This window comes from Danio aesculapii, chromosome 7, assembly GCF_903798145.1.
Source record: "Danio aesculapii chromosome 7, fDanAes4.1, whole genome shotgun sequence".
NCBI classification, from domain to species: Eukaryota; Metazoa; Chordata; class Actinopteri; order Cypriniformes; family Danionidae; genus Danio; species Danio aesculapii.
Window position 1 is genome coordinate 58,540,835 of NC_079441.1, and position 27,276 is coordinate 58,568,110.

Genomic DNA, 27,276 nt, shown 5'->3' on the forward strand with positions numbered 1-27,276 from the left:
TTGTCATTGCTAAAAACAGTTGTGAAACTTTGAAACAGTAAATACAACATTTTGCAATAATGGAGCTGTTATTGTTGAAATCTTTTCGTAACACTTTAAATGTAAATAGGCTGTTGAAATATTTTAGAACCAATTTAATGTGAACTTACTAAAATATTTATAAATATATAAAAAAAAAATTGACTGACTCCAAACTTTTGAATGCTCTTGTAAAATAAAGATATTCAGCCCCAAGTCCTGCATAGTGTGTTGAATAGCACTGAATAGTGCTCGACTGTGGAAATGCATTTGTGCAGACTCAACAAAAATGCATTTTGTGGACACACTGTAGTCACAAAGGGGTTGACTTGAAAACACCAATCTAAAACCTAAAATGACAAATGGGACACCATGCAATTTCATAGACTTTATTTGTAACACTTTTCAACACGTACCGTTTAAAAACTTTTTACAGAAGTCTAATTTAAAGTGCTGCTGCAGAGGTGATCTGGGAGACCTCAAATCCAGCAGTGCTTCTGATCCCCCTGATTAGTTAATGCCTGACTATTTACTGCCGGTAACCATACTAAAGCCAGACGAAGGATCAAGAGGAATTAAAATTCACTATCTATGTGTGCATGTGTTTATGAGAAAAAGAGAGAGGTCAAATGAAACGAGCTCATAGGCATTCTTAAATGCGACTGATAAGGTGAAAATTGAATTGATTTTGGATGAAACAGTTTTCAACAAAAAATGATAATTGCCCAAAATAATTGTTAGCTAACTATTCTATCAGTTTCTGTCATGCAGTGTTTTCCAAATCTATAATTTCAATGAACTTTACAAACAACTGTGTCCTGTGGTTAGGGTCCTGTGATTACTTCTTTATTTTGCCAAGCACTTTGTTTAAAAACCTTGTCAGATTATCAAACTAATGTACACTGTAGTGAATATATTTCATTACACATGAAAAAAATTATTTTTAAATAATTTGGTTTAATAGTAGTATTAGTAAGTTGTCAAGAGGTATCAGGACATTTGTGCTGCCCATTACATTACAAACCACAGGAGGGGACAAATTCTTCAGCAGGATAGCGCTCTTTCTCGCACTTCAGCCTCCACATCAAAGTTCCTGAAAGCAAAGAAGGTCAAGGTGCTCCAGGATTGGCCAGCCCAGTCACCAGATATTATTGAGCATGACTGGGGTAAGATGGAGGAGGCATTGAAGATGAATCCAAAGACTCTTGATGAACTCTGGGAGTCCTGCAAGAACGCTTTCTATGCCATTCCAGATGACTTTATTAATAAGTGATTTGAGTCATTGCAGAGATGTATGGATGTATGGTCCTCCAAGCTCATGGGAGTCAGACACAATATTCATTGTCTAAGCAAAGTCACCTTACTGTCCTAATTAAATTATTAAAAATCAAGGCATGATCATGTTTTATTTTGGTAAAATAAGCGTAATCTAGAGGTCTTTGCCTTTCACGTAAGCCACTTCTGATGCCAAATCATCAACTAGAAGTCAAGGTATTATTTGCAGTTTCAAAAACTTTTAAAACAGGACTTTTGTCAGGTAGTGTATAGTCATTATTGTAGTCTACTTTAGAATTATTCTTAGACACCTATTAGACTTTCACTGACACTGTCAGCCAAGTTTTAGGCAAGACATCTATGTTTGGATGTCTTTTAGATGTTGTAACAGTCACTATCTGTGTGTTCTGATGTTTTGTTTATCATTGTTTCATAATTTTTCCTGTCCACACAAACACAGGTGTTTTCAAAATCACACTTTTGTCCACACGAAAACTGAGTAGCGGGTGACTGAAACTGAATTTTTCTAAAAACTCTGGCTAGGGTGACGATTTTCTGAATCACTGGGTACAGTGTGGTCAAGCAAACACTACAACCATTTTTTTTAAACAAAAGTGTAGAACACTTTGTTTATAAAAATATGAGTGTATATGCGGGGCAACGCAGTGGCGCAGTAGGTAGTGCTGTCGCCTCACAGCAAGTAGGTCGCTGGTTCGAGCCTCAGCTGGGTCAGTGGGCATTTCTGTGTGGCGTTTGCATGTTCTCCCCACGTTCGCGTGGGTTTCCTCTGGGTGCTTCGGGAAGCTAAATTGTCCGTAGTGTATGTGTGTGTGAATAAGTGTGTATGTGTTTCCCAGTGAAGGGTTGCAGCTGGAAGGGCATCCGCTGCATAAAACAAATGCTGGATAAGTTGGCGGTTCATTCTGCTGTGGCGACCCCAGATTAATAAAGGGACTAAGCCGAAAAGAAAATGAATGAATCAATGAATGAATGTTTATGCAGACATGGCCTCAGTTGTACTTATTAGTTATAGTTGCCTTGGTTTTTCATTGTCTCCACCACCTTGTTTTTTATTATCGTGTTTAGTTAAAGAGCCCATATTATAGATGAAATAGGGTCATATTTAGGTTGTAAGGGTCTCCAACAACAGTCTAATATGCATGCAAAGTCAAACAACACTTTGATGGTCTTATAATATGCATTTATTTTTACCTAGTTATCCCAGCGACTCCCATATGAATCGTTCAGCGATTCATTTGTACCCAAACCCGTCCTCAGCGCGAAGCTAATCTGCGCTGATTGGACCAATGACAGGCTGCTGCGATTGGTCGACGACACTGACAGGCTTCAGGGCGAGACAGAGTGAAATGCCCAGCAGATTATCAACAATATAAAAGTAGTCACAGTGTACACACGCTTCATAGTGGATTTTGGCTGCCAGTGGGTGAATGTAAATACAGACGATGGACTAGAAAATACTGACGACTAACTATTTTATCAAGCAAAAAGTCCAAGAACTGGCGAGGATATGTCCTAGCAGTCTACTTGCTCTTTTTACACACACGCACACACAGGGCCGGCGCGTCCAGAATAGAGACGGCGCGGCGGCGACACCTCCCTCCCCCTCCGCGTCCTCAGTTACATCCGCGATTACAACCCTAAGATTTCAACCGCGACACCCCCTAAAGTCCTCACTTTACAAACGGGTCCCTTTGATCACCCTTTGCCTAGAGCTTTACCCTATTCAGAGACACGCACACACACACATCAACCTCCTAAGAGGAGACACTCACACAAACGACCGTCCTCAGAGGAGCCACACACACACACATTACACACACACACATAGCTGACTATCCATAAACAAAGCGGCACGCGTCGCGTTTTCAACGTGGCTTTACACGCGATATGAGAATATAAAGAGTTAACCTGATACAGTACACGCGGTTACAAGTAACAAAACACAACTAAATGCATAATTTGCAAGCTAGAGTAAACGAGGCAACAATTTTAATCGCACGTACTTACACTGGTGAAATGGGGGAAGAAACTGATTCATGATCCACTGATCCTTGTTCTGACAGTCTTTACCGATCCTTCCTTTAACAAACTGATGAAGTCTTCTTTGTAAGCAGGTAGTTTCCAGAGGCTCTCGATCTGCTCAAGGCTAGGCTATATGCTAAGGTTTCATCTTTGGGTGAACTGTCAATAATCTCCATCTGCACAGCGTGACTTCATTCTACCGGTGTCTGTGTGTGTCTCTGTGTGTGTGTGTGTGACTTTTTTCTGTTAGTGGGCGGAGCCGCAGGTTTCAAATCTCCCGGGCTTGCGCGTGCAACTACTTGTGTTTCGTGGCTGCGTCATCGCGAAACACCTAATAACTCGTTATCAAGACGACTCGTTTGAAGCACTATGAGTCGACTCTTTTATAGATGAATCAATAGTTTTAAACACTGTACACTTACAGATTTAAGCCTTAGCTGGATATTTCACTTCACTTAGAGCTGTGTGACACACTACATGGAAGGGCATTTTCAAAAAGCCATAATATGGGCTCTTTAATTGTTTGCTCCCCTTTATATACCCACACAGTAAAACCCAACAGTCAACTTTATCAAATGAGTGTAATTAACTCAAAATTTACTGAAAGTTAATTCTACTGATTTGAAAAGAGTTTTGAACTCAGTGTTGAAGGTAATGAGTTAAATACCTCATAACCTCAACTTAGATGGAGTAAGTTCACAGTACTCATATAGATTAGCTTTTTAACTCAAATGGTTTGTAGCAATCGGTTTCCTCAAAAGGTTTGAGTTGCCTTAACTTATTAGGTTTTACAGTATTCAGTTGGTTTGAGTTCTCTTCATTTATTGGATTTTACTGTGCTCAAATTGCTTCATTTACTCAAATGAATTAAGTTCACAGTACTCATTAAGATTAGTTTTTGAACTTAAATGGTTTGTTGCAATGATGGTGATGGTTAATACGTGTAAACAAGGTCTATAATTTTTTGAGCATGTCCACTTTAACCTCATCCAGAATTATTTAAAAGTGCATAGGATTAGCTTCTCTCTATACTGACCTCATTCTTAAAGTTTATAGGATGTGTTGTTGAAGTGCACTAGCCAGAAGAGTTTAAACATTCATCTTCTACAATATGTTTAGTTTAGGTGGAGGAAATGTAAAAAGCAATGTTCTCTGTATTTTTTTTTCAGTTGTCTTCTTTCAATACCAGAATAATAAATAATATGCTATAGTTTCATAAAATATTTAAATATAACTTCAAGGGATAGATGTAGTTCACTTAAAAGTGAAACTTCTGCCATCATCTACTCACCCTTCACTTGTTTGTTACTTTCTTGGAGTAAGTTCACAGTACTCATATAGATTAGCTTTTTAACTCAAATGGTTTGTAGCAATCGGTTTCCTCAAAAGGTTTGAGTTGCCTTAACTTATTAGGTTTTACAGTATTCAGTTGGTTTGAGTTCTCTTCATTTATTGGATTTTACTGTGCTCAAATTGCTTCATTTACTCAAATGAATTAAGTTCACAGTACTCATTAAGATTAGTTTTTGAACTTAAATGGTTTGTTGCAATCGGTTGCAAGTTATGTTAAAGAAAAAGAAAAAAGTTACCTTTAACTTTTTGGGTTTTTACAGTGCATTTACATTTAATTCATTTTTCCTCTAATTACAGTATGCATTGCATTCTATGATGTCCACATGCTTCATGCCTTTTGTTTTGTTTTTATGTTGGGACTGTGATAGATGTCTTCTAAACACACACACACACACACGCACACACACACACACACACAAACACACACACACACACACACACACACACACACACACACGCACACACACACACACACACACACACACACATATAAATTCTTGCTTAATTATAACCTGGATAATGTATAATGTACAGTAGCAAATTAAGTGAGATAATGGGGATGCCATGTTTGATGTCATATTTTTACCAGTAATAATCTGATATCAATTTGATCTCAGACTTTTTAATTATTAAACTGATTACTTCAGTACGTGACTGATATCACTAATAACAATTCTGACCAATGGATGTGCAACTTTGCTTGTAGAGCAATCCAGTATACTGTGGTAGTTTAGTACCACTATGGTTCGGGAAACATAACCTGTATAACTTTCAGTTTTTTTAGTGCAGCATAAAAGATGTTTGTCCTTATAATTTCAGTCAATGTCAATGTTGTTCGGTTTCCAAAACATCTTCTTTTATGTTCCACAAAATAAATAAATGTATACAGGTTTGGGACCACCAGTGGATAAGTAAATTGTGCCAGGAAATGTTTTTGAGAGTAAACTACAGTATCGACTTTATTGCTGTCTTTATGGCCCTGTTTACAACTGGTATTAAGATGTGTTTTTGTCAGTCCAATCAGAAGTGGGTGATGGTTAATACGTGTAAACAAGGTCTATAATTTTTTGAGCATGTCCACTTTAACCTCATCCAGAATTATTTAAAAGTGCATAGGATTAGCTTCTCTCTATACTGACCTCATTCTTAAAGTTTATAGGATGTGTTGTTGAAGTGCACTAGCCAGAAGAGTTTAAACATTCATCTTCTACAATATGTTTAGTTTAGGTGGAGGAAATGTAAAAAGCAATGTTCTCTGTATTTTTTTTTCAGTTGTCTTCTTTCAATACCAGAATAATAAATAATATGCTATAGTTTCATAAAATATTTAAATATAACTTCAAGGGATAGATGTAGTTCACTTAAAAGTGAAACTTCTGCCATCATCTACTCACCCTTCACTTGTTTGTTACTTTCTTAGTTTTTTCTTCCTAAGTTTTTGTGTACTAGCGACCAGCAAAATATCTTCTTTTGGGTTCATCAGAAAAAAGAAAAAAAGAGAAAGTAAATAATTGGGTTATTTTCATTTTTGAGTGAACTATCCCTTTAAATTATGCAGGGGGGAAAAGCGATACATTTTATGTTCAATGTACCCAGGGTTGACAGTGCATGTCAAAACACAAACCAAGCATGAAGACAAAGGAATTGGCTGTAGACCTCTAAGACAGCATTGTCTCGAGGCACAAGGCTGGGGAAGGTTACAAAAAGCGTTTCTTCTGCTCTGAAAGTTCCAATGAGCACAGTGGTGTTCACCTTCCGTAAGTAGAAGATGTTTGGAACCACCAGGACTCTTCCTATTATATAGAGTATTATTCAGTTTCTGTATCTGACTACAAACAAGATTTTTGAAATTCAGTCTTCATATTTCATTGTGCATTCTGTTCAAATCCCAGCTCTCTTGCAGAGCATGTGAACTGTAATCTAAAATGTGCTTTATTTCATGATTAAAATAATTAATTGCTGTTAATCATTTTATTTCATGCAAAGCAATTTACAAGAATGCAATTTCAGAGCCTCTGTTAGAGAGTCGTTTCATGTGGTGAAAACGTGTGATCCCTTGAATAATGACTTTATGAGAAGGACAACCATCTGTGCAGCAATCCAGCAATCAGGCCTGTATGGTAGAGTGGCCAGACGGAAGCCACTCCCCGCCTAGAATTTGCCAAAAGGCATCTGAAGGCCTCTCAGACCATAAGAAACAAAATTCCCAGGTCTGATGAGACTAAAATTGAACACTTTGAAGTGAATGCAAGGTGTTACGTTTGGAGAAAACCAGGCCCCGCTGATCACCAGGGTAATACCATCCCTACAGTGAAGCATGGTTATGGCAGCATCATGCTGTGTGGATGTTTTTTAGCAGCAGGAAGTGGAAGACTAGTCAGGATAGAGGGAAAGATAAATGCAGCAATGTACAGAGACATCCTGAATGAAAACCTGCTTCAGAGTGCTCTTGACCTCAGACTGGGGCAACGGTTCATCTTCCAGCAGGACAATGACCCAAAGCACACCACCAAAATATCAATAGAGTGGCTTCACAACAACTCTGTGAATGTCTTTGAGTGGCCCAGCCAGAGCCCAGAGCTAAATCCTATTGAACATCTCTGGAGACATCTGAAAATGGCTGTACATCGTCGCTTTCCTTCCAACCTGATAGAGCTTGAGAGATACTGCAAAGAGGAATGGGCAAAAATTCCCAAAGACAGGTGTGCCAAGCTTGTGGCATCATATTCAAAAAGACTTGAGGCTGTAAATGCTGCCAAAGGCACATCAACAAAGCATTGAGCAAAGGCTGTGATTACTTATATACATGTGATTTTTCAGCTTTTTTTTCACATTGTCATTATGGCGTATTGTGTGTAGAATTTTGAGAAAATACATTTAATCCAGGAAATTAATTTAATCAATTTTGGAATAAGGCTGTAACATTAAAAAGATGTGGAAAAAGTGAAGCGCTATGAATACTTTCTGGATGCACTGTATTTAATAATTTGCAGTGCCATATTGTCTGGGTTGGTGTTGCTACAGAAACCTTGTAATAAACTGCCAATACATTTTCTGTTATTTTATAGTCGTATTTCTCTCTCTATTATTTATCATACCTTATATTTCAAACCACTGAAATGTCAATAAAAGTCACTTTGTAATTTTTAAATCAAAAGGAGACAGAGCAGAGATAAAAAAAACAAAAAAAAAAACAATAAATAAATGAAAAACACTTGTGAATCACAAAATACAGTAAAAACTGTTAATTAACAGATATTTTTACAGTGTAATTTAGATTTTTCTAAATGTTTGTTAAATGTCTTAAAATGTATAGAATGAAGCATTTGTTAAAGCTGTATAAATATTGTATTAGGATCTGGAATTGGAAATAAAGAAATAAATAAAATAAATGTCATATTTTTACTTAAATTATTCAGTAATTGTATGTAATTAATAACACTGGTTCACAATACACAATATATTTAACTGTAAATTCTTCACCTAAAGTGACATTGCAGACTCCTTTTTGTAATATTAGATCAAAAGATCAGAAGATAGACATAGATCCTCCATCATCAGAAAAGTCAATGAAAGTGGACAACACACAGGCATTTACCACCCATGAATACTTGTGATTAGATTGACCAAAACACAATTTAATATCAGGTGTAAAGAGGGCCTATTCTGGATAGTGCTAATTGCTATTAACATATCTGAAACTAGACAGCATGTAAACTAACATTAGTCTAATTTCCCTCCGCAGAGGTCTGATTGTCTTGAACTCAAATGACACGTTCTACCTGGAGCCAATCAGAGGCCAGGAGGTTCTGCACCACACCTTCTATCGCACTGAAGACCTGCCTATCAAAAGTGGCACCTGCGGACACAGCCATCACACTGGACACATGAGCCTGTTCAGTGGACACTTTAAACCTTTGCATCAAAGGGTCAGTCGGAAATTTTGTAATTTGTATTAATGTGTAATATGTGGTCATATCTTGTTATGAAATTCTCATTTTAGGGGGCTCATTCCCCAACGAATGTATAAATAATAATAATAATAATAATAATAATAATAATAATAATAATAATAATAATTTATATTATTATTATTATTATTATTATAATCATACATATAATGAAAACAGTATACATTGTATTACAATATAATATTTAAGCACTAATTTTTAGAAGCATTTTTACAAACCAAATTTGACTCTAAATTCTTTCTTCACTCAGGCGCTTTTGTGTTTCTATTTATTAAAAGAAAACAAACAACTTTAGCACTTCTCTAATTCAAAGTGACAATAAAATAAATAAATAAATAAATAAATAAATAAATAAATAAATAAATAAATAAATAAATAAATATACATAAAGACTTATCTCTAACAAAGTGTCTAAGCAGCTCGCAACGCAGCAAAATTCCAGCAACAAGCCTTTATTTGACACCAGACTTGACATGACAGAAATATTTAAATACCAGAGACATTCAGGTTCGCTGAATAGTGCACTGCACTCCTAATGAAATGGAGAGGTTACTGATGTCATAAATAAAGTTCAGTTAATGTATGAACTATATGTTCATGTATAAACTATGTTTGCTAGTTATTTTTTCTCAAGATCTGAGGTAAAATGTCCGCTACCACTTTCAAAAAGGCTATAACTCACATTTAACTTTTATACAGCATTTTTAAATTTTTAGACATTAAAGAAAAACTCAATGATACAGTATATATTCATTCATTCTTTTTCTTTTCAACCTAGTCCCTTTATTAATCAGGGGTTGCCACGGCTGAATGAACAGCCAACATATCTAGCATATGTTTTATGCAGCGTATGCCCTTCCAGCTGCAACCCAACACAGTTGAAGTCAGAATTATTAGCCCCCACCCCTCCCCTTTGTTTTTTTTGTTTTTCTTTTTTAAATATTTCCCAAATGATGATAATTTTTTCTTCTGGAGAAAGTTATTTCGGCTAGAATAAAAGCAAATAAAAGTAAATTTTTTAAAAACCGTTTTAAGGTCAAAATTATTACCCCCTTTAAGTTATATATTTTTTGGTAGTCTACAGAACAAACCATCGTTATACAATAACTTGCCTAATTACCCTAACCTGCCTAATTGACCTAATTAGCCTAGTTAAGTCTTTAAATGTCACTTTAAGCTGTATAGAATTGTCTTGAAGAATATCTAGTCAAATATTCTTTGCTGTCATCATGGCAAAGATAAAATAAATCATTTATATGAAATGAGTTATTAAAACTATTATGTTTAGAAATGTGTTAAAAAAATCTTCTCTCCGTTAAACAGAAATTGGGGAAAAAATAAACAAGGGAATGACATTTTCCTTGCTCTGTTAAACATCATTTAGAAAATATTTAAAAAAGTATTTTTAGGCTAATAAATCTGACTTCAACTGTATATATATTAACACACACATACACACACACACACACACACACACACACACACACACGCACACACACACACACACACACACACACACATATATATTTATATATATATATATATATATATATATATATATATATATATATATATATATATATATATATATATATATATATATATATATAAATTTGTTTACTAAATATTTTAGAACATTGAAAATATTTAAGTTAGGCGAATGAACAAAGGATCAGAAATTGATCAGGCGAAAAGACTGATAATCCAACACATGCATCATACAAAGTTTTCAAGGCTTAAACTCACGTCCCTGGATGTTGCTTTGAATAACAATTTATTTATAGCACTTTAAAGACTTTACACGTAAAATGTAAAACTTTCACAAAGCTTTATCTTATGAAAAATAATAGTTTACAGGCACTACATGAGATCTGCTTTTTTTTTACCTCTAGCACAACACGTAAGATTGTCAATGACAAATTTTACATTAGCCTCTTCAGCCTCTGGGCTTATGAATGCGCTTAGCAGGCAGAGAGAAGACTGTGTTTGGGTTGTTCCAACATATTTAATCACATATGCGTTCACACTACAGAAGGAATCTGAAAGTGGTTGAAAATGGACAAGCTCAAAAAGTTTCACACCCCATTCACACCTGTACTTAGTGCTTTCCACTTGTGATCAGATCAATGGAAACACATCTTAATATTAGCTGTGAAGAGGGCTGGAGGAAACATCTTCATTAGTTCAATAACAAATGCAAATAGAGAAACATGTTGTAAATAGTGCTGATAACAAGAACATTTTTAGCACGTTTCTTTATTTGCATATTGAGAGAAGTTAATTTTCTCAGTTTGTTAGTGTTTTTTATTAGCATATTTTTTATTAACATGCAGTGTGTTTGTGCTCTCTTAACCACCTTTAGGCGTTTACACTCACAGATATTTGATATTTGAGCTCTGAGCTTAGAAAGACACCCTTAACTCGTGTTATTCCCTTTATCATGATAGAGAGAGATAGGGTCAGAGCGCAGTGTCTAGCCTGGCTTCAGAAGGATCCCCCCTCAGATTTAGGATGCTTTCACACTACTACTTTTGGTCTGTCAAATTATGATTTGTTTAGTGTGAAGTCTGGTGCACACCCTTGACCCATATCCGAGTCCACCTGAAAGAGGTGGTCTGGGGAAAGGTTCGTGCAAACTCTGGTATGGTCCACTTCTCAGATGAATGCAATTGGGCCAAATAATGGAAGTTAACTGCCAACTGTACAACAAACTGCAGTTTTCATAACTTTAATTCGTGTGTGTGCGTGTGTGTGTGTGTGTGTGTGTGTGTGTGTGTGTACTATCTACCTTGGTGACAAGCGGAACTGACCCAGTGCAAACAGTGGTAATGTCTGCTTGTCCACCAAAAAACGACTTCTGCAGACATCACATGATGTTCTGAAAGTTTTTAATTTTTTTATTTTTTTTTTTTGCGTCAGTGAGATTCAAGTGGTTTTCTGTATTTAGATTTTGGTAACAAAACCAAAAGATTCAGTAAAAGCAGAATGACCGTGATATGCGGACGTCTCCATTTTGGTGCTTTGCTTTCATAGCCTATCAAAGCTGTACACAAAACAGCAGCTGATAACGCTAGCGTACCTGGGTTCAAAAGGAAAAAAGACAGTGTAAACACAAACCAGCCGAGAAAGTGGCAACAGGGGACAATTGAACTTGGATTAGATCCTGGCAATAGAACCAAGTGTGAAAGCACCCTTAAGTAGATATCAGGTTTAATAGTGTGGAGTTGGGGTAGTGGAGGGATACTGAAGTCAAGAGAAAACAGAGGCAGAACATGCTTGACTATTTATAGAGGTTTGGTCTTGCTGATTGGATAACAGAATAATTGTTAATAATGAATTCAACTCATCAAATCTGACCGTGCTTCTCCCAAAAAAAAAATTGTTTATAAAGCATCACGTTGGGAGAAGCCTAATCTAAATTTAAAGGGGCCATCTGAGGCAATCGGTCTATAAGTGTAGGTCTCGAACTCAATTCATAGAGGGCCGTATCTCAGCACAGATTTGCTCCACCCCTAATCAAATACAGCTGATCAACTAAAGGTGTTCAAGACTACTAGAGACTATTAAGCAGGTGTGAGTTGGAGCTGGTTGGAGCTAAACTATGCAGAGCTGTGGCCCTCCAGGAATTGAGTTTGAGACCATTGCTCTAAAGCATATAGAGAGATTGCACATTTTAAGGGTACAAGTTTAAAAATGGCCCATGTTTGGTGATAAATGTAGATCTTTATAATTTCATCAAAATAGATCAGGTTAGTTGTGCAAAAAAGTGACAAAAGTAAATTTTTTTTAAATGGAAGCTTTGACTAGTTTGTAAGCATAATAGCCATTTGGGAAATAGCAGAGAGTCATTACTGTCATTATTGAGTATGTAAAGTCTCTATTTCTGATCTCAGGAGTGGATTGTGAGTGATGTCAAAGGCACGCTCTCACAAAGCAAAGATCTTCTGTTCCCTCAATGCTGTAATGACTGGATTGCTAAATGAAGGCCACTCAGGGGAGAGAACATTGCGAACACTGACGCAAAGCTGTTGTGTTGCATTGTGCGTCTGCAATTCCACCCAATTTCAGATTGTGCGTTTGTTCCCATAATGTGCTCAAGAAAGAAAAATGTTTTGGCTCATTACAGTGCAGAAATAAAGCCATCTTAAGCTCAGGTTAAGTGTTCAGCCTGATGAAGTGCATAATGTGGGCTTATTATAAAACTCTTGAGTATCATTAGCAGGAGTTGGGAGCCCTCCTACTGCTATTGTTCTGCTCGCACTTGCTTTCTCATTAAAGCTGAACAGTGGAGACTTCTAACTGGCCTGCTGTTTACAAATGAGAATTAGAGGGTCCATAAATAAAAAAAACTGTTTGGACTAATGTGCTCCCTCTTCATTGATAATGTATTACAATTGGGTTACAAAGTTCCTAAAAGTTGAGGTTCATACAGTATACTGTATACTGTGGTATAGTATGACCCTATTTAGATTTTAGACTTTAACACAGATCCCAAGAGTACAGTCTCGTTTTGATATATATTTTTGCCTTCTTACTTCTAGAATGGAATTTCAATGAAGTGCTTGTTTATCCTCGGTTTATCCTTGTCTCTTTGTGGTGGTAATGTGTCCTCCAAAAAAAAAAAAACAATGAAAAAAATCTGAGCCACAGTTCAAAATCTGTGATATTCTTTATATGACAAAAATTAAATAAAGGTACATCTACTTACGGTGTTTGTACAGTAGCAGGATACTGACAAAATCTGTGAGCTGCCAAGGACAGTTTTTTTGTATTTTTATCAGATTTTTTTTTTAAGATTATGCTTATGCTTAGTTGTTTAAATTAGTCATTGTTATTTTCTAGCTAATTTGTTTTGCACTTTATTTACAGTGGCCAAAACATAAAAAACGTAAGTTTGATATCAATTGCCTACATTGATGTCAACAACGACATCAAACTGACATTTAACATGGTGACAAAAAACAATTTGATATTTTGACATCAAAATAGTTTGCATACAATACAATGCATACAACTTTGAGGCTTTCATATGAATAAAACTTATATAAAATACATTTTGTGTTGCTGTTTTGGTGGTGAAAAGTACATCAGTGTGTGGAAGTCAAGGTTTTGGCATCAAACCGATTTGCATGTTTGACATGTTTTGTCGTGCTTGATGTCGATTTTAACATCAAGGTACCCACTGAGTAAGTAGAAGCTTAAAATATGTAAAGAAATTACTGTCATTACACAAATTCTATCCCTAAAGTTTCATTCATATAATCACACCAGTGTGATCAGCCTTGGCTAGTCCCTGAACCATCACACTGGTGTGATTAGAGCGTTCAGAGTGCACATCATCATCTGCTAAAATTCAAATCTGATGTGCGCACTGATACACAGAGAGAAGTGCAGAGCTTGTCATAAATCACAATTTATTTATGCTTTTAAACAAATAACATTTATTTTAGGTTTAAGACATTCAAATATACATAACTACAAGCAAAACATACCATTTAAGGTTTGTAAAATACATACTGATGTCTATGGAGATGACAATAATAATTATTTTTCAATATAACTGGAAGATGTACTTTGTTCACATAAGATACACAGCACTTTATGTTACTAGAATATGTTCTCTCTTCATCTCACAGATAAACAGTTGTGTACCTTCATGTATTTCGGAAGAATTATGCATAAACATGACATAAATCCAGCAGCTCGGATCTCTCCTCTGGTAGTTGCTAGAAGGGATACAGCTGCGATCAGAAGTTAAATAGAACATTTACATTACATTTACATTTAGTCATTTAGCAGACGCTTTTATCCAAAGCGACTTACAAATGAGGACAAGGAAGCAATTTACACAACTATAAGAGCAGCAGTGAACAAGTGCTATAGACAAGTTTCAGGTGTGTAAAGTCTAAGAAGCAAAGCATTAGTAAAATTTTTTTTTTTTTTTTTTTTTTTTGAGAGAGAGAGAGAGAGAGAGAGAGAGGGCACAGTTAGTGGTATAGCCAGAGAGGCAGTTGCAGATTAGGAAGGAAAGTGGAGACTAAACAGTTGCGTTTTTAGTCGTTTCTTGAAGACAGCAAGTGACTCTGCTGTTCTGATGTAGTTAGGGAGTTCATTCCACCAACTGGGCAGATTGAATGTGAGAGTTCGGGAAAGTGATTTCTTCCCTCTTTGGGATGGAACAACGAGGCGACGTTCATTCACAGAACGCAAGTTTCTGGAGGGCACATATATCTGCAGAAGTGAGAGCAGGTATGAAGGAGCCAAGCCAACGGTCACTTTGTAAGCAAACATCAGAGCTTTGAATTTGATGCGGGCAGTAACTGGCAGCCAGTGCAAACGGGTGAAGAAATTATAAGAAGTAATTATATTATTTATTATTTATTAATTGTATTTTATTATTAGCATCTACCCCTACCTCAACCCTAAACCCAACCCTCACTGTAATGTGAAAATACTATTTGGTGTACAGTGTCGCAAAAATTATACTATATTTCAGTGAGTATTCTCAGCTGTATCTAGACTTCACCCTCTCTTGCAGAGCAATGAAGTTTAGATAGGATACAGCTGTGGATACTCAAGTCATTCATTCATTCATTCATTCATTTTCTTTTCGGTTTGTCCCTTTATTAATCTGGTGTCGCCACAGCGGAATGAACCGCCAACTTATCCAGCATTTGTTTTACGCAGCAGATGCCCTTCCTCCTGCAACCCATCACTGGGGAAAACATGCAAACTTGAAAACACAGAAATGCCAACTGGCTCAGCCAAAGCTCAAACCAGTGACCTTCTTGCTGTGAGGTGATTGTGCAACCTACTGCGCCACCATGTCGCCCTTGATACTCATGTCAATATACAGTAGCATGATTTTTTTGACACTGTACAACAAATAATATTTTTACATTACCGTGAGGGTTGAGTTTAGGGTTGAGGTAGGGGTAGACCCTAACAAAATACAATTAATGCATAATTTAATACGAACACTTCTCATTAACCTCCGATCACAGCTGTATCCCTTCTAGCAACAACGGTGGCACCTAATACCCATCATATAACAATTATTATGATGATTATTGAGCTCTTTAAAAGATAAAATACATGTTCCATCACATATTTGACAATCGGAATATCAGAAATTTCATAAAATAAGTAGAACATTTGTCAATATTTACAGAAAAGGGCAAAAAGACAAAATAGGATATATACATACATCATTGGGGCTAGTGGGTCACGTGGTGAACTTGACGCGCCACCATGAGAACTTTAAAACACAATGGATTCTAAGTAAAAGTCCCCCCCCCCCCCCCCCCCCCAAAAAAAACGCAGGAGGATCAGTATTTAAAACGTTCTGATGAGATATGTTTTGGCATGCGGTGCATTGATTTTTTTTTCTCTGAACATTTTTCAACTTCCACATTTATTTTCCTCTAGTTGTCAAGGAAGATGACTTATACGCACATTCTGTTCTTCCCCTTATTCTACTGTTTCTCTCAGATTTTATTTACTACTTCTTTACTGAAAAGTGCTAGCTGTCATTTTGGGATGACGGAACACTTAAGTGATTACAATGCCAAAGCAGTCTTTACAGTGAATGGAACCCATCAATTAAATGTGAATAAAACGGAACACGAACAACAGCAGCAGCAGGCAAGCTGTGCAAAATAAACACATTGAAACCATATTGTGCTGTACAGTATTTGAGCTTTTGTTATCAGTAGGGCATTAACAACAATTGGGATTTATATTAATAATTTTATATTAAACTGTGTGATTTAATACAACTGACACTTCCTCACTTGTCAAGAAGTTGCAGACAGTTATTATAGTATAAACGCAAGCAGCAAGAGAGGGGCAAAGTAAATCCATAAATCCTGCCCTCTAGCAATTAACGCTTCTCTTTTTTTGCTTGTCGTTTGTTTGTTTCTGTATTTATCCCCCACCCTTAGGTTCGACGAACTGCCTGGGGTACTACAAAGTACATGGAACTGTATATAGTAGCTGACAACACACTGGTAAGCCAATGAAGCCTGTGTCACGCTCACTTCTGCTAATTAGACACTTCACACAGCAAAGTTCACCACAGGAATTAAAGCTTTCAAGCTTCAAATGCAGGCTGAGTTATATAAACTGTGCTTTAAAACTGCCGCTTTAAGCTCGGTGTGGCTTTCTCATTCAAATGTGGTCACTGAGCAATTGTTGCTTGGAAAGTGCCTTCTCGCTCTCTTTTCTGTCACTCCTCTTTCTGATCTCTTATGCGTATAAGGAGTTATCAAGGAGCGATCACGGAATTGAATGCTTTAATTTTTAGTCCTCGGGTTGCATGCAGACAATCTTCCGCTGTTACATTCTGTTGAGTTTTCTGATTAAGTTCTTTCACACATTTACATTAAATCTGTATAATATGCACCGAGAGCCGAAAGAGGCAGGGGGTTATGTAAGATTTCATTACAGCCGAAATGTAGTTAATCAAATTTCTCTATTTTTCAAGCAAAGTCTACGCATTGGTATGTTCGTCTCGATCAATTTGCCTCCTGGTGTTTCTTTGTGTCTCCACAGTACAGAAAGCAAAACAAGGACCTTGACAAAACTAAACTGAGGATAATGGAAATTGCTAATTATGTAGATAAGGTATGTCAAGCCTGGGTGCGTTCCTTTGGTTCAAAGGTTTTGTTGACTGTTTAGACTGCGCATTTGTTTTCTGAATGCAAAATTTAGAGATGTCTGTATTATAATATTTAGCAAAAAATAATCCCTTTATACTAATGTTGATGTTTGTTTTGACCCGAACAGTTCTACAGAGAATTGAACATTCGCGTACCTCTGATTGGTCTAGAGGTTTGGACTGAACGTGACCAGTGCATCATCAACGAGGAGCCCAATTCCACGCTTTGGTCCTTTCTGCAGTGGAGACAGAAACTCAAATCCCGCAAGAAACATGACAATGCACAACTTCTCACGTTAGTCATCATAATACACACAAATCACTTTCCTATTGGCTCATTGAAAATACATGACTGATTCTGCAGAACGTATAGATAATCTATTTTTATTTTATTTTATTTTATTTTATTTATTTTTTTTATTTATTTTTTTTATTTGTTTGTTTGTTTATTTATTTATTCATTTATTTATTTATTTATTTATTTATTTACTTATTTATTTATTTTTTTATATATTTATTATCTGTTTTTTGTCCTGTCTCTGTTATCCTGTTGCACTGTAGAAGCTCTGTCACGAAGACAAATTCCTCGTATGTGCGAACATACCTGGCAATAAAGCTCTTTCTGATTCTGATTCTAATTCTGATTCTAAATTCCATTATAGGGAGTTAACAAGATAAAACAAGTAAAGTAAAAACTTTTACTCCACATTTTGTAACATAGGCTCATTTTGTAAACATAGCCCTATATACATTTCTGGAGATCGTGAATTATGCAGCCAGAAGTACACTGAAAAAAGTGTTGCATGCAAAACTGTTGCAAACAATTTATTTGTGTTGAATTTAAACAAACAAATTAAATTGAGCAATGTTCAACTTAATTTGTTTGTTTAAATTCAACCCAAATAAATTGTTTACAACCACTTAATGTAAAACAATTGAGTAAATCCAAGGAATCATCTTTGAATAATTTTTTTTCAGTGTATGTATGGCTGCATTTCATCTTTAAAACGAATGCTACGGGGCGGTATGATGCCATTCCATTCCTTTTCATATGAACGGCTTTTCCGCTGTTAACAGTTTGTCCAGTTAGCTCAATATGTACGTCAGTGGACTTGAGACACAGAGAGGAGTCCTAAAAAATTAAATAAACAAGTGTTTAACAGGGTGAGAATGTGGTCAAATCTGAAAACATCACAAAAATCAGACGAGGGCTTTTTTTTCTGGATTGCTCGGTTAGGTTTAGGGAAGAGGTCAGTCAATTGGTGCTTTTGAAAACACTATTGGTTGGGTTTAGGGAATGAGGAGGGTGGGTCAGTTTATTGGTCTGTCAGTCAGTCAGTTGACAGCAGCCTCTGGTGGATTTACGTGTGAACAGCAGGCGTGAATGGCACTCGCGAGAGAATTTTGAGATCTGAAAAAGTGTACACAGTGGCCTCTGGTGAATTTGTGAAAGCAATAACTGCAAAAAAAAAAAAAAAAAAAACGTATCTCCTGGGAAATATTTGTTGCTCTCCAGAAATGTATATAAATGGTACGCTTTTAGAATGATCCTGGGTTGACATTTTGATTAAAGTTTAAATATTATTGATAACTAAATTGATTATTACACTTTACTTTCACAATACTAAAGTTTAAAGCACTTATTTTACAGTCATGTGAGAGATTGAGAATTTTTGAGTGAGAAAATGAAACACACTAAAAAATAACCAAAAATGTCCTACAAATTTACAGTTTTTCGTTATCAATATGATCTCTATCAGACATTGGATTTTGGTTCCCATACCTGGCGACTAAATGTCAGTATTTAACGTCAGTATGACATTGGTTTAAGATGTTGGCTCGACATTGGATTTTGGTTGCCATACCTGATGAATAAGTGTCAGTATTTCACATCAATATGATGTTGGTGTAAGATGTTGGCTTAGCGTTAGATTTAGGTTGCCAAACCTGACGAATAAATGTCAGCATTTGATGTCAATATGATGTTGGTTTAAGATGTTGCCTTGACGTTGGGTTTTGGTTGCCACACCTGATGAATAAGTGTCAGTATTTCACATCAATATGACATTGGTGTAAGATGTTGGCTCAACGTTAGATTTAAGTTGCCAAACCTGGAGAATAAATGTCAGCCTTTGACATCAATATGACATTGGTGTAACATGTTGGCTCGATGTTGGATTTTGGTCACTTTCCAACACAACCTAAAATCAAGAAAATATCAACGTCATTTCATGCCGCGTCACAAATAACGTTGTCCTTAGATGCTGGTGACCTAAATCTAACCTAATATTAACATCTTATGACATTGTGTGTCTGCTGCGTAGGACAATCTCTTCTAGTCACTTTTTCATGGTTAAAAGTTGTTGGAAGAAAGATCAAGGTCCCATAATACATATCAAAAACATAAATAAAATAAAATGGGGAAAAATGGGAAAAAAACATGAATCACAAAAACAGAGAACTGCTAATTTACAGGTACAGTGCATCCAGAAAGTATTCAAAGCACTTCACTTTTTGCAATTTTTTTTATGATACAGCCTTATTCCAAAATGAATTAAATTCATTTATTTCCTCAAAATTCTACACACAATACCCCATAATGACAATGTGAAAAAAAGAGTTTTTGAAATTGTTGCAAATTTATTAAAATAAAAAAGCTGAAAAATCACATGCACATAAGTATTCACAGCCTTTGCTCAATACGTTGTTGATGCACTATTGGTCTTTTTGAATATGATGCCACAAGCTTGGCACACCTGTCTTTGGGAATTTTTGCCCATTCCTCTTTGAAGTACCTCTCAAGCTCTATCAGGTTGGATGGGAAGCGACGGTGTACAGCCATCTTTTAAATCACTCCAGAGATGTTCAATAGGATTTAGGTCTGGGCTCTGGCTGGGCCACTCAAGGACATTCACTAAGTTGTTGTGAAGCCACTCCATTGATATTTTGGCAGTGTGCTTTGGGTCATTGCCCTGCTGGAAGATGAACCATTGCCCCAGTCTGAGGTCAAGAGCACTCTGAATCAGGTGTCTCTGTACATTGCTGCATTCATATTTCCCTCTATCCTGACTAGTCTTCCACATCCTGCTGCTGAAATACCTCCCCACAGCATGATGCTGCCACCACCATGCTTCACTGTAGGGATGGTATTGGCTTGGTGATGAGTGATGCCTGGTTTTCTCCAAACATAACGCCTGGCATTCACTCCAAAGAGTTCAATTTTAGTCTCATCAGACCAGAGAATTTTGTTTCTTAAGGTCTGAGAGTCCTTCAGATGCATTTTGGCAAATTCCATGTGGGGAGTGCCTGATACAGGCCTGATTGGTGGATTGATGCACAGATGCTTGTCCTTCTGTAAGGTTCTCCTCTCTCCACAGAAAAAAGCTGGAGCTCAGGCAAAGTGACCATCAGGTTATTGATCACCTCCCTGACTAAGGCCCTTCTCCCCTGATCACTCAGCTTAGATGGCTGGCCAGCTCGAGGAAGAGTCCTGGTGGTTCCAAACATCTTCCAATTACAGATGATGGAGACCACTGTGCTCATTGAAACTTTCAGAGCAGCCGGAATATTTCTGTAACCTTCCCCAGACATGTGCCTCAAGACAATCCTGTCTCGGAGGTCTACAGACAATTCCTTTGTCTTCATGCTTGGTTTGTGCTTTGACATTCACTGTCAACCTTGAGACCTTATATAGACAGGTGTATGCCTTTTCAAATCATGTCCAATCAACTGAATTTACCACAGGTGAACTCCAATAAAGCTTCTGAAACATCTCAAGAGTTATCAAAAAGTACCTGAGCTAAATTTAGAGCTTCACGCCAAAGGCTGAGAATACTTCTGTACATGTGACTTTTCAGTTATTTATTTTATTCAATTTTTTAAATAAATTTGCAACAATTTCAAAAACTCTTTTTTCACATTGTCATTATGGGGTATTGTGTGTAGAATTTTGAGGAAATAAATGAATTTAATCCATTTTGGAATAAGGCTGTAACATAAAAAAATGTGAAAAAAGTGAAGCGCTATCAATACTTTCTGGATGCACTGCATATACCAGGCTATTTTGAAAAATGCTTTTCAGTGGTCAGTGTCCACAAAATACAGTTTGTATATCAAAATTAGGCTACTTAAAAAGAAGCAAAGAAGAAAAAAATGCAGTAAATGGTTTTGCCTGGATGTTTTAATATTATACCATATGACATTCTTTATCATCATTAGTTTGACTCTTATCTTTGTATTTAAATGTGTTTTAAATATTTGCAGTGTTTCAGCACTGGTCAAATAACTATTATTTTGTAGACTCCACTCCACAAATCTTGCTGGCATTGTTTCAAAACCTATTCCTTTATTTTTTTTTACTTCTTTGGTCGTGTGAAGTAATGAATGTCTCATATGGTTTTATTAATATCATAGCTGAAAGTTTGTGTTGTTTTCCATGCAGTGGTGTGATCTTCAAGGGCACCACCATTGGCATGGCTCCGCTGGAGGGCATGTGCAGTCACGAGAACTCAGGCGGCATCAACGTGGTAAGAAAGCGTGCAAGGCTTGCATCTGGATCAGGCTGTAAACACTGCACGTATGCGTTTGTGTACAGCTCATGCAGGGATTTGATAAAGTGATCAATAGCTCCCTCACACCTGATTAGCCTTTTATTGGCTCTATTACTTTGTGTGGCGCGAGAGGAGCACTTTGCTGAATACTAATGGGTGAAGTGTTTCCTCTGGATATTACACATGGAGGGGGTCATTCTACATTACACCAATATAGCCTGCTTAGTCCTATACTGAGATCAATGAGGTACATGAAAACCTTTTTTTAATGTATGTCAACAGTGGTTGGATATTACATCGGAAGAATCTGAAGCTTCTATCAGTAGCCCCTATTATGCATTAAAAAGGTAATATTTTGATTTTTGGGGTCTCCAACAACAGGCTGATATGCATGCAAGGTCAAAAAACACTTTTATTATTTTATGATCTGCATTTATTTTTACATAATTATCCCAACCACTCCCATTTGATTCGCTCAGCAAATAATTTGTTCATTAACTATGTACGATAAAGTTCCTGTCAAGCTCTCACAAAGTGCCACATCAATAGTCTTTTTGAGCTTTCCTTTAACAAACGGCCGATGAATCCTCAGTTGCACTGTAGATTTTTGCATTAATCACCAGTTCACTCATTAATGTTCACTCATCTTCATTCTTTATCAGTCCCACACACAACCGCACTGCGCTAGTGTCTGAAGGGAAAGGCACGGTTACGTTTTACCATATCCAGCACTTCATATTTGTTGTATTGTTTTGTGTCGACATCAATACGAACTGACAAAAAATCCGGACGAACAATGAATCATTTAAACGATTATTAAACGAGTCAAATATTTTATTAAAAAAAAAAATAGGGGCTCTTTAAGGCTGACCTACCAAACTTAGATATTGAGTATTCAAAATACAGCAGGTTACATTCACACAACAATTTCTGTATTTTATCATATGGTTTTATATTTCATATATACAGTATAGTATTTATCTGTATATAGTTGTATATACAGTTGAGGTCAGAATTATCAGCCCCCCTAAACTATTAGCCCCCCTGTTGATTTTTCCCCAATTTCTGTTTAACGGAGAGAAGATTTTTTAGCACATTTCTAAACATAATAGTTTTAATAACTAATTTCTAATAACTGATTTATTTTATCTTTGCCATGATTTATTCATTGATTCATTCATTGATTCAGTCATTCATTCATTCATTTTCTTCTTTGCTTGGTCCCTCTATTAATCAGGGGTCGCCACAAAGGAATGAACCGCCAACTTATCCAGCATATGTTTTATGCAGAGGATGCCCTTCCAGCCGCAATCCTTGCCATGATGACAGTACATCATATTTTACTAGATATTTTTCAAGATACCAGTATTCAGCATTTAAGTGACATTTAAAGGCTTAACTAGGTTAATTAGGCAGGTTAGGGTAATTAGGCAAGTCATTGTGTAACAATGTAGACATTTTGTTCATAACAATTGTTCTCTAGACAAGTGAAAAAAAATAGCTTAAAGGAGCTTATAAATATATATTTTTAAAATACTGCTTTTATTCTTGCTGAAATAAAGCAAATAAGACTTTCTCCAGAAGAAAAAATATTATCCTATATACTGTGAAAAAATCCTCGCTCTGTTAAACATCATTTGGGAAATATATTTAAAAAAATCACAAGAGGGCAAATAATTTTGACTTCAAATGTATATATAGTTTCTGTAAGTGCCATGATTGTTTTCGTGGGGTCAAAACCATGGAATTTGAATAAAGTGGGAGCAATATTATTTCTGACTTTAGCTGCGTCAAAATTTCAAGGCTAAATCCTTCAAAGGCTGCATTCGAATGCCAATTTCATCATTGCAAAATGATGAAGGTTGTGCCAAATTGAGGACATCAAATGCATCCTCCTAATGCATCCTTCGTTTCCCAGACAGTTAAGGATTCCACTGATGGATCCTTCGAGGCTCAGACTATACCAAGAGTCATGTCAGTCTCTGTTTAATCTTAAATTAGGTCTTTAAATGTAAGCATTGCATATGAATTTATTTGCATCGTATAAAACAAATGAAGAGTTCAGCTGCAAAAATCTTGTGCTGTTTTGTCCAAAATGTTCATTTTTCTCAGCCTCCAATGTTTATCTTCAGTTATTTAATTTTAACGGCAATGAAAATAACATATTCTTTGTCATAAGAGTAAAATTACTGAACTTACACAGACCGACCTGAGAAAAATGCTCATTTTAGACAAAAATTTCATAAGGTACTTTGAGGTTTTTGATCCTTAACTCTTCATTATTATAAAAATGATTATTTCATTAAGATTAATTAATTAATTATTTATTGTAGATATCATTTATACTTTTGTTACCATAGGTGAACATATGTTGACAAGTGTTAGATATCTGTTTTGTTTTCAGACAGTTTAATATCACTATATACACTCACCAGCCACTTTATTAGGTACAACGGTCCAATTGCTTGTAACACAAATTTCTAATCAGCCAATCACATGGCAGCAACTAAATGCATTTAGACATGTAGACAGGGTCAAGGCGATCTGCTGGAGTTCAAAGCGAGCATCATAATAGGGAAGAAAGGTGATTAAAATGACTTTGAACATGGCATGGTTGTTGGTGCCAGACAATCTGGTCTGAGTATTTCAGAAACTACTGATCTACTGTGATTTTCATGCACAACCATCTCCAGGGTTTACAGAGAATGGTCTGAAAAAGAGAAAATATTCTGTGAGCGGCAGTTCTGTGGGCGCAAATGCCTTGTTGATGCCAGAGGTCTGAGAAGAATGGCCAGTTCCAGCTCATAGAAACCCAACAGTGACTCAAATAACCACTCGATACAACCAAGGTCTGCAGAAGACCATCTCTGAACGCACAACATGTAGAACCAATATGGAGCAAAATCTCTGAGGAATATTTCCAGTATCTTGTTGAATCTATCCCATGAAGGATTAAGACAGTTCTGAAGGCAAAGGGGGGTCCAACTCTGTACTAGTAAGGTGTACCTAATAAAGTGAGTGTAAATATAAATGTTAGTATAAATGTCACTGCCACTTGTCAGCATCAGGTGTCAACGTTGCTAGGTGACGAGATCAATCCATCATAAGCTAGACTGTCCAAAATTCACACTGTCCCTCAAAAGGAGGGGGGGGGGGCATATTTTAGTCTTACGTAAATACACAAACTTTGTTTAAACAATTATGCTGTCAAATAAAAAAAATGCCATTGCCAGGAGTTAATTGTAAAAAAGACTTAGTTGCCAATGTTTCAGGTATTATAGAGTAAAATATTGTTGCTTGTATGTTTTATAACTTACAGCTGGACATTTCATTAAGTTACGTAATGTGCCAGTGTGTCTTTATACCTTAAAAACTTGTGAAAAGCATCATAATAACACAGGTAAAACAAAATGATGATTTAGTTCATTGTAAGTGCTTTCCATAAATTATGGCCAATAGTTAAAAAACACAAAATCTGCAGTAAAGCACAAAATAATGCACCCTTTTTCACAAGCCTGTTATGACACGTTTAATGGTCATCAGTATCTAAAATCCTTGAAAGCTAATAATATTTATATATTTTTTTAATCCGTATGAACATTTATATTTATTTGTGGATGTATTATATCATCTTTGCTTCAAATTACAAAAAACAAATGACCTTTTTCCCTTTTCTTTATAAGATAATGGTGAAGTTTTTCTTTTATTATTTGAGCAAATAAGATTGTAAAAAATTATTTTTTGTACTCTCCCATTCACTCTAAGTTTTCCCAACTATGACGACCTCCGCTACTGAGAAACCCAGAAATGTGAAAGGGTCTATACAATCAAAATAAACCTAATAACGTTATATTGCATAATATTGTACATTACTAATTACAAACATGAGGAAAAAACAACTTGTGTCACACAGGGACATTCTAATTCTCTTTTAATGATATTTAATACTTTCCTAAAAATCTTTTGTATTTATTTATTTATTTTAGGTTTTTTAGATGTAAAAATAAATACAGCTATTTGCAAATTTTCACTGTCAGTTGTCACTGTATATATTCACTTCATTCACAGGTCATTTACAATCAGCAGGTTTTCACTGTAGAATTTTTAATGACAAATATTTTTGGAATCCATGCTACGTCATGTACAGTATAGTCTTGTCCTGGACAACAGTTGGAAAAAGCAACTCTTATCTTATACATCCTCCTGCCTCCAAATGCTTTGGGACCAGTTTGACAAGAAAAGCATGGTTCTGTAGGGAGACATTTTGGAGATAGAAAATCCATAAAGAGAATTAATTTGTAATACAACTGCATGACATATTTCAACAGTGATGTTACGGTGGAGATACGATCAGTGCCAGCTGTAAAAATCAACACTGCATGCCCTTTCCAGAGCGATCTGTTTGTGCTCCTTTTTCTGGAAATATGTTTGAGTGTGTGCTTGTTGTCACAGTATGAAGATAAAAGAAAGGCCATTCTATTTGCCCCAGCCTAGGTACTTAAATTACCACCTGCAGGTCAAAAAAACAACATCCTCTACAATTTATGGCATCACTGTAACATAACAAAGATGCCTTTGGAGATCGGAGATGTCCTCTGGGTTTTTGCTGCCATTTACCTACTGCTGTATTGTAGCAACATTAGAAGCCTGTGGGCTACAAATAGCCTTTATGTCCAATTTAACGCATAAAATACAATTAATCTACCATATGGCAGTGAGGGCGGCAAATACTCTAATCCTGTACATTGAATTCATCATTTTAGACAGACTCCGAAAGAAGGGCATTATTATGATGTTTGTTGTGGCTGGTAAATTAAATGATATTTTCTTTCAGGACCATTCAGAATTGCCCATTGGGGCAGCTGCCACCATGGCACATGAGATCGGCCATAACTTTGGCATGAGCCATGACCATGAGGGCTGTTGTGTGGAGGCCACCCCTGAGCAAGGTGGATGTGTAATGGCGGCAGCTACAGGGTAAGCACTAATGTTCTTCTACATATTGATGGCTTTAGCAGATGCTTCCTTTTATAAATAACCCGCAACGCAGAACATAAATCATGGTGATTACAGAAAACCTGCTAATTACAACCCTGGAGCACTTGCAAATTATTTTTACTTCTAATCATGTCACTAATGAACTAAGACATGGTCAGGATGCCACTGCCCAAGTACACACTTAGTTGCTAATGATGAGTCCATAAGGATCAGTTGAGCATTAGTAGTCTCCACTTTAAATTGCACGCCTACAGACCATTCGATGACCATCTGATGTTTCACTACCTCTTTACTTTAGTAAGAACACATACAACTGTTTTAAGCACTGATAATATTTGCTTCTTTGAAGCTATCTACGTTGTAAATGCTATTGAAATAAAGATGGATACATAATAAGAAATGTATCTTG

General features: G+C 36.2%; 1 protein-coding gene across 1 annotated transcript in view; it reads left to right on the plus strand.

Moving 5' to 3' along the window:
- Positions 1 to 27,276, plus strand: part of adam19a (ADAM metallopeptidase domain 19a) — a 218,183-nt gene that overhangs the window by 142,044 nt on the left and 48,863 nt on the right. Inside the window, exons 6-11 of the mRNA XM_056462266.1 lie at positions 8,435 to 8,618; positions 16,604 to 16,669; positions 17,214 to 17,285; positions 17,448 to 17,614; positions 21,761 to 21,845; positions 26,704 to 26,846. Coding sequence (XP_056318241.1) covers positions 8,435 to 8,618; positions 16,604 to 16,669; positions 17,214 to 17,285; positions 17,448 to 17,614; positions 21,761 to 21,845; positions 26,704 to 26,846 — 717 coding nt within the window. The remainder of the gene's footprint in view (positions 1 to 8,434; positions 8,619 to 16,603; positions 16,670 to 17,213; positions 17,286 to 17,447; positions 17,615 to 21,760; positions 21,846 to 26,703; positions 26,847 to 27,276) is intronic.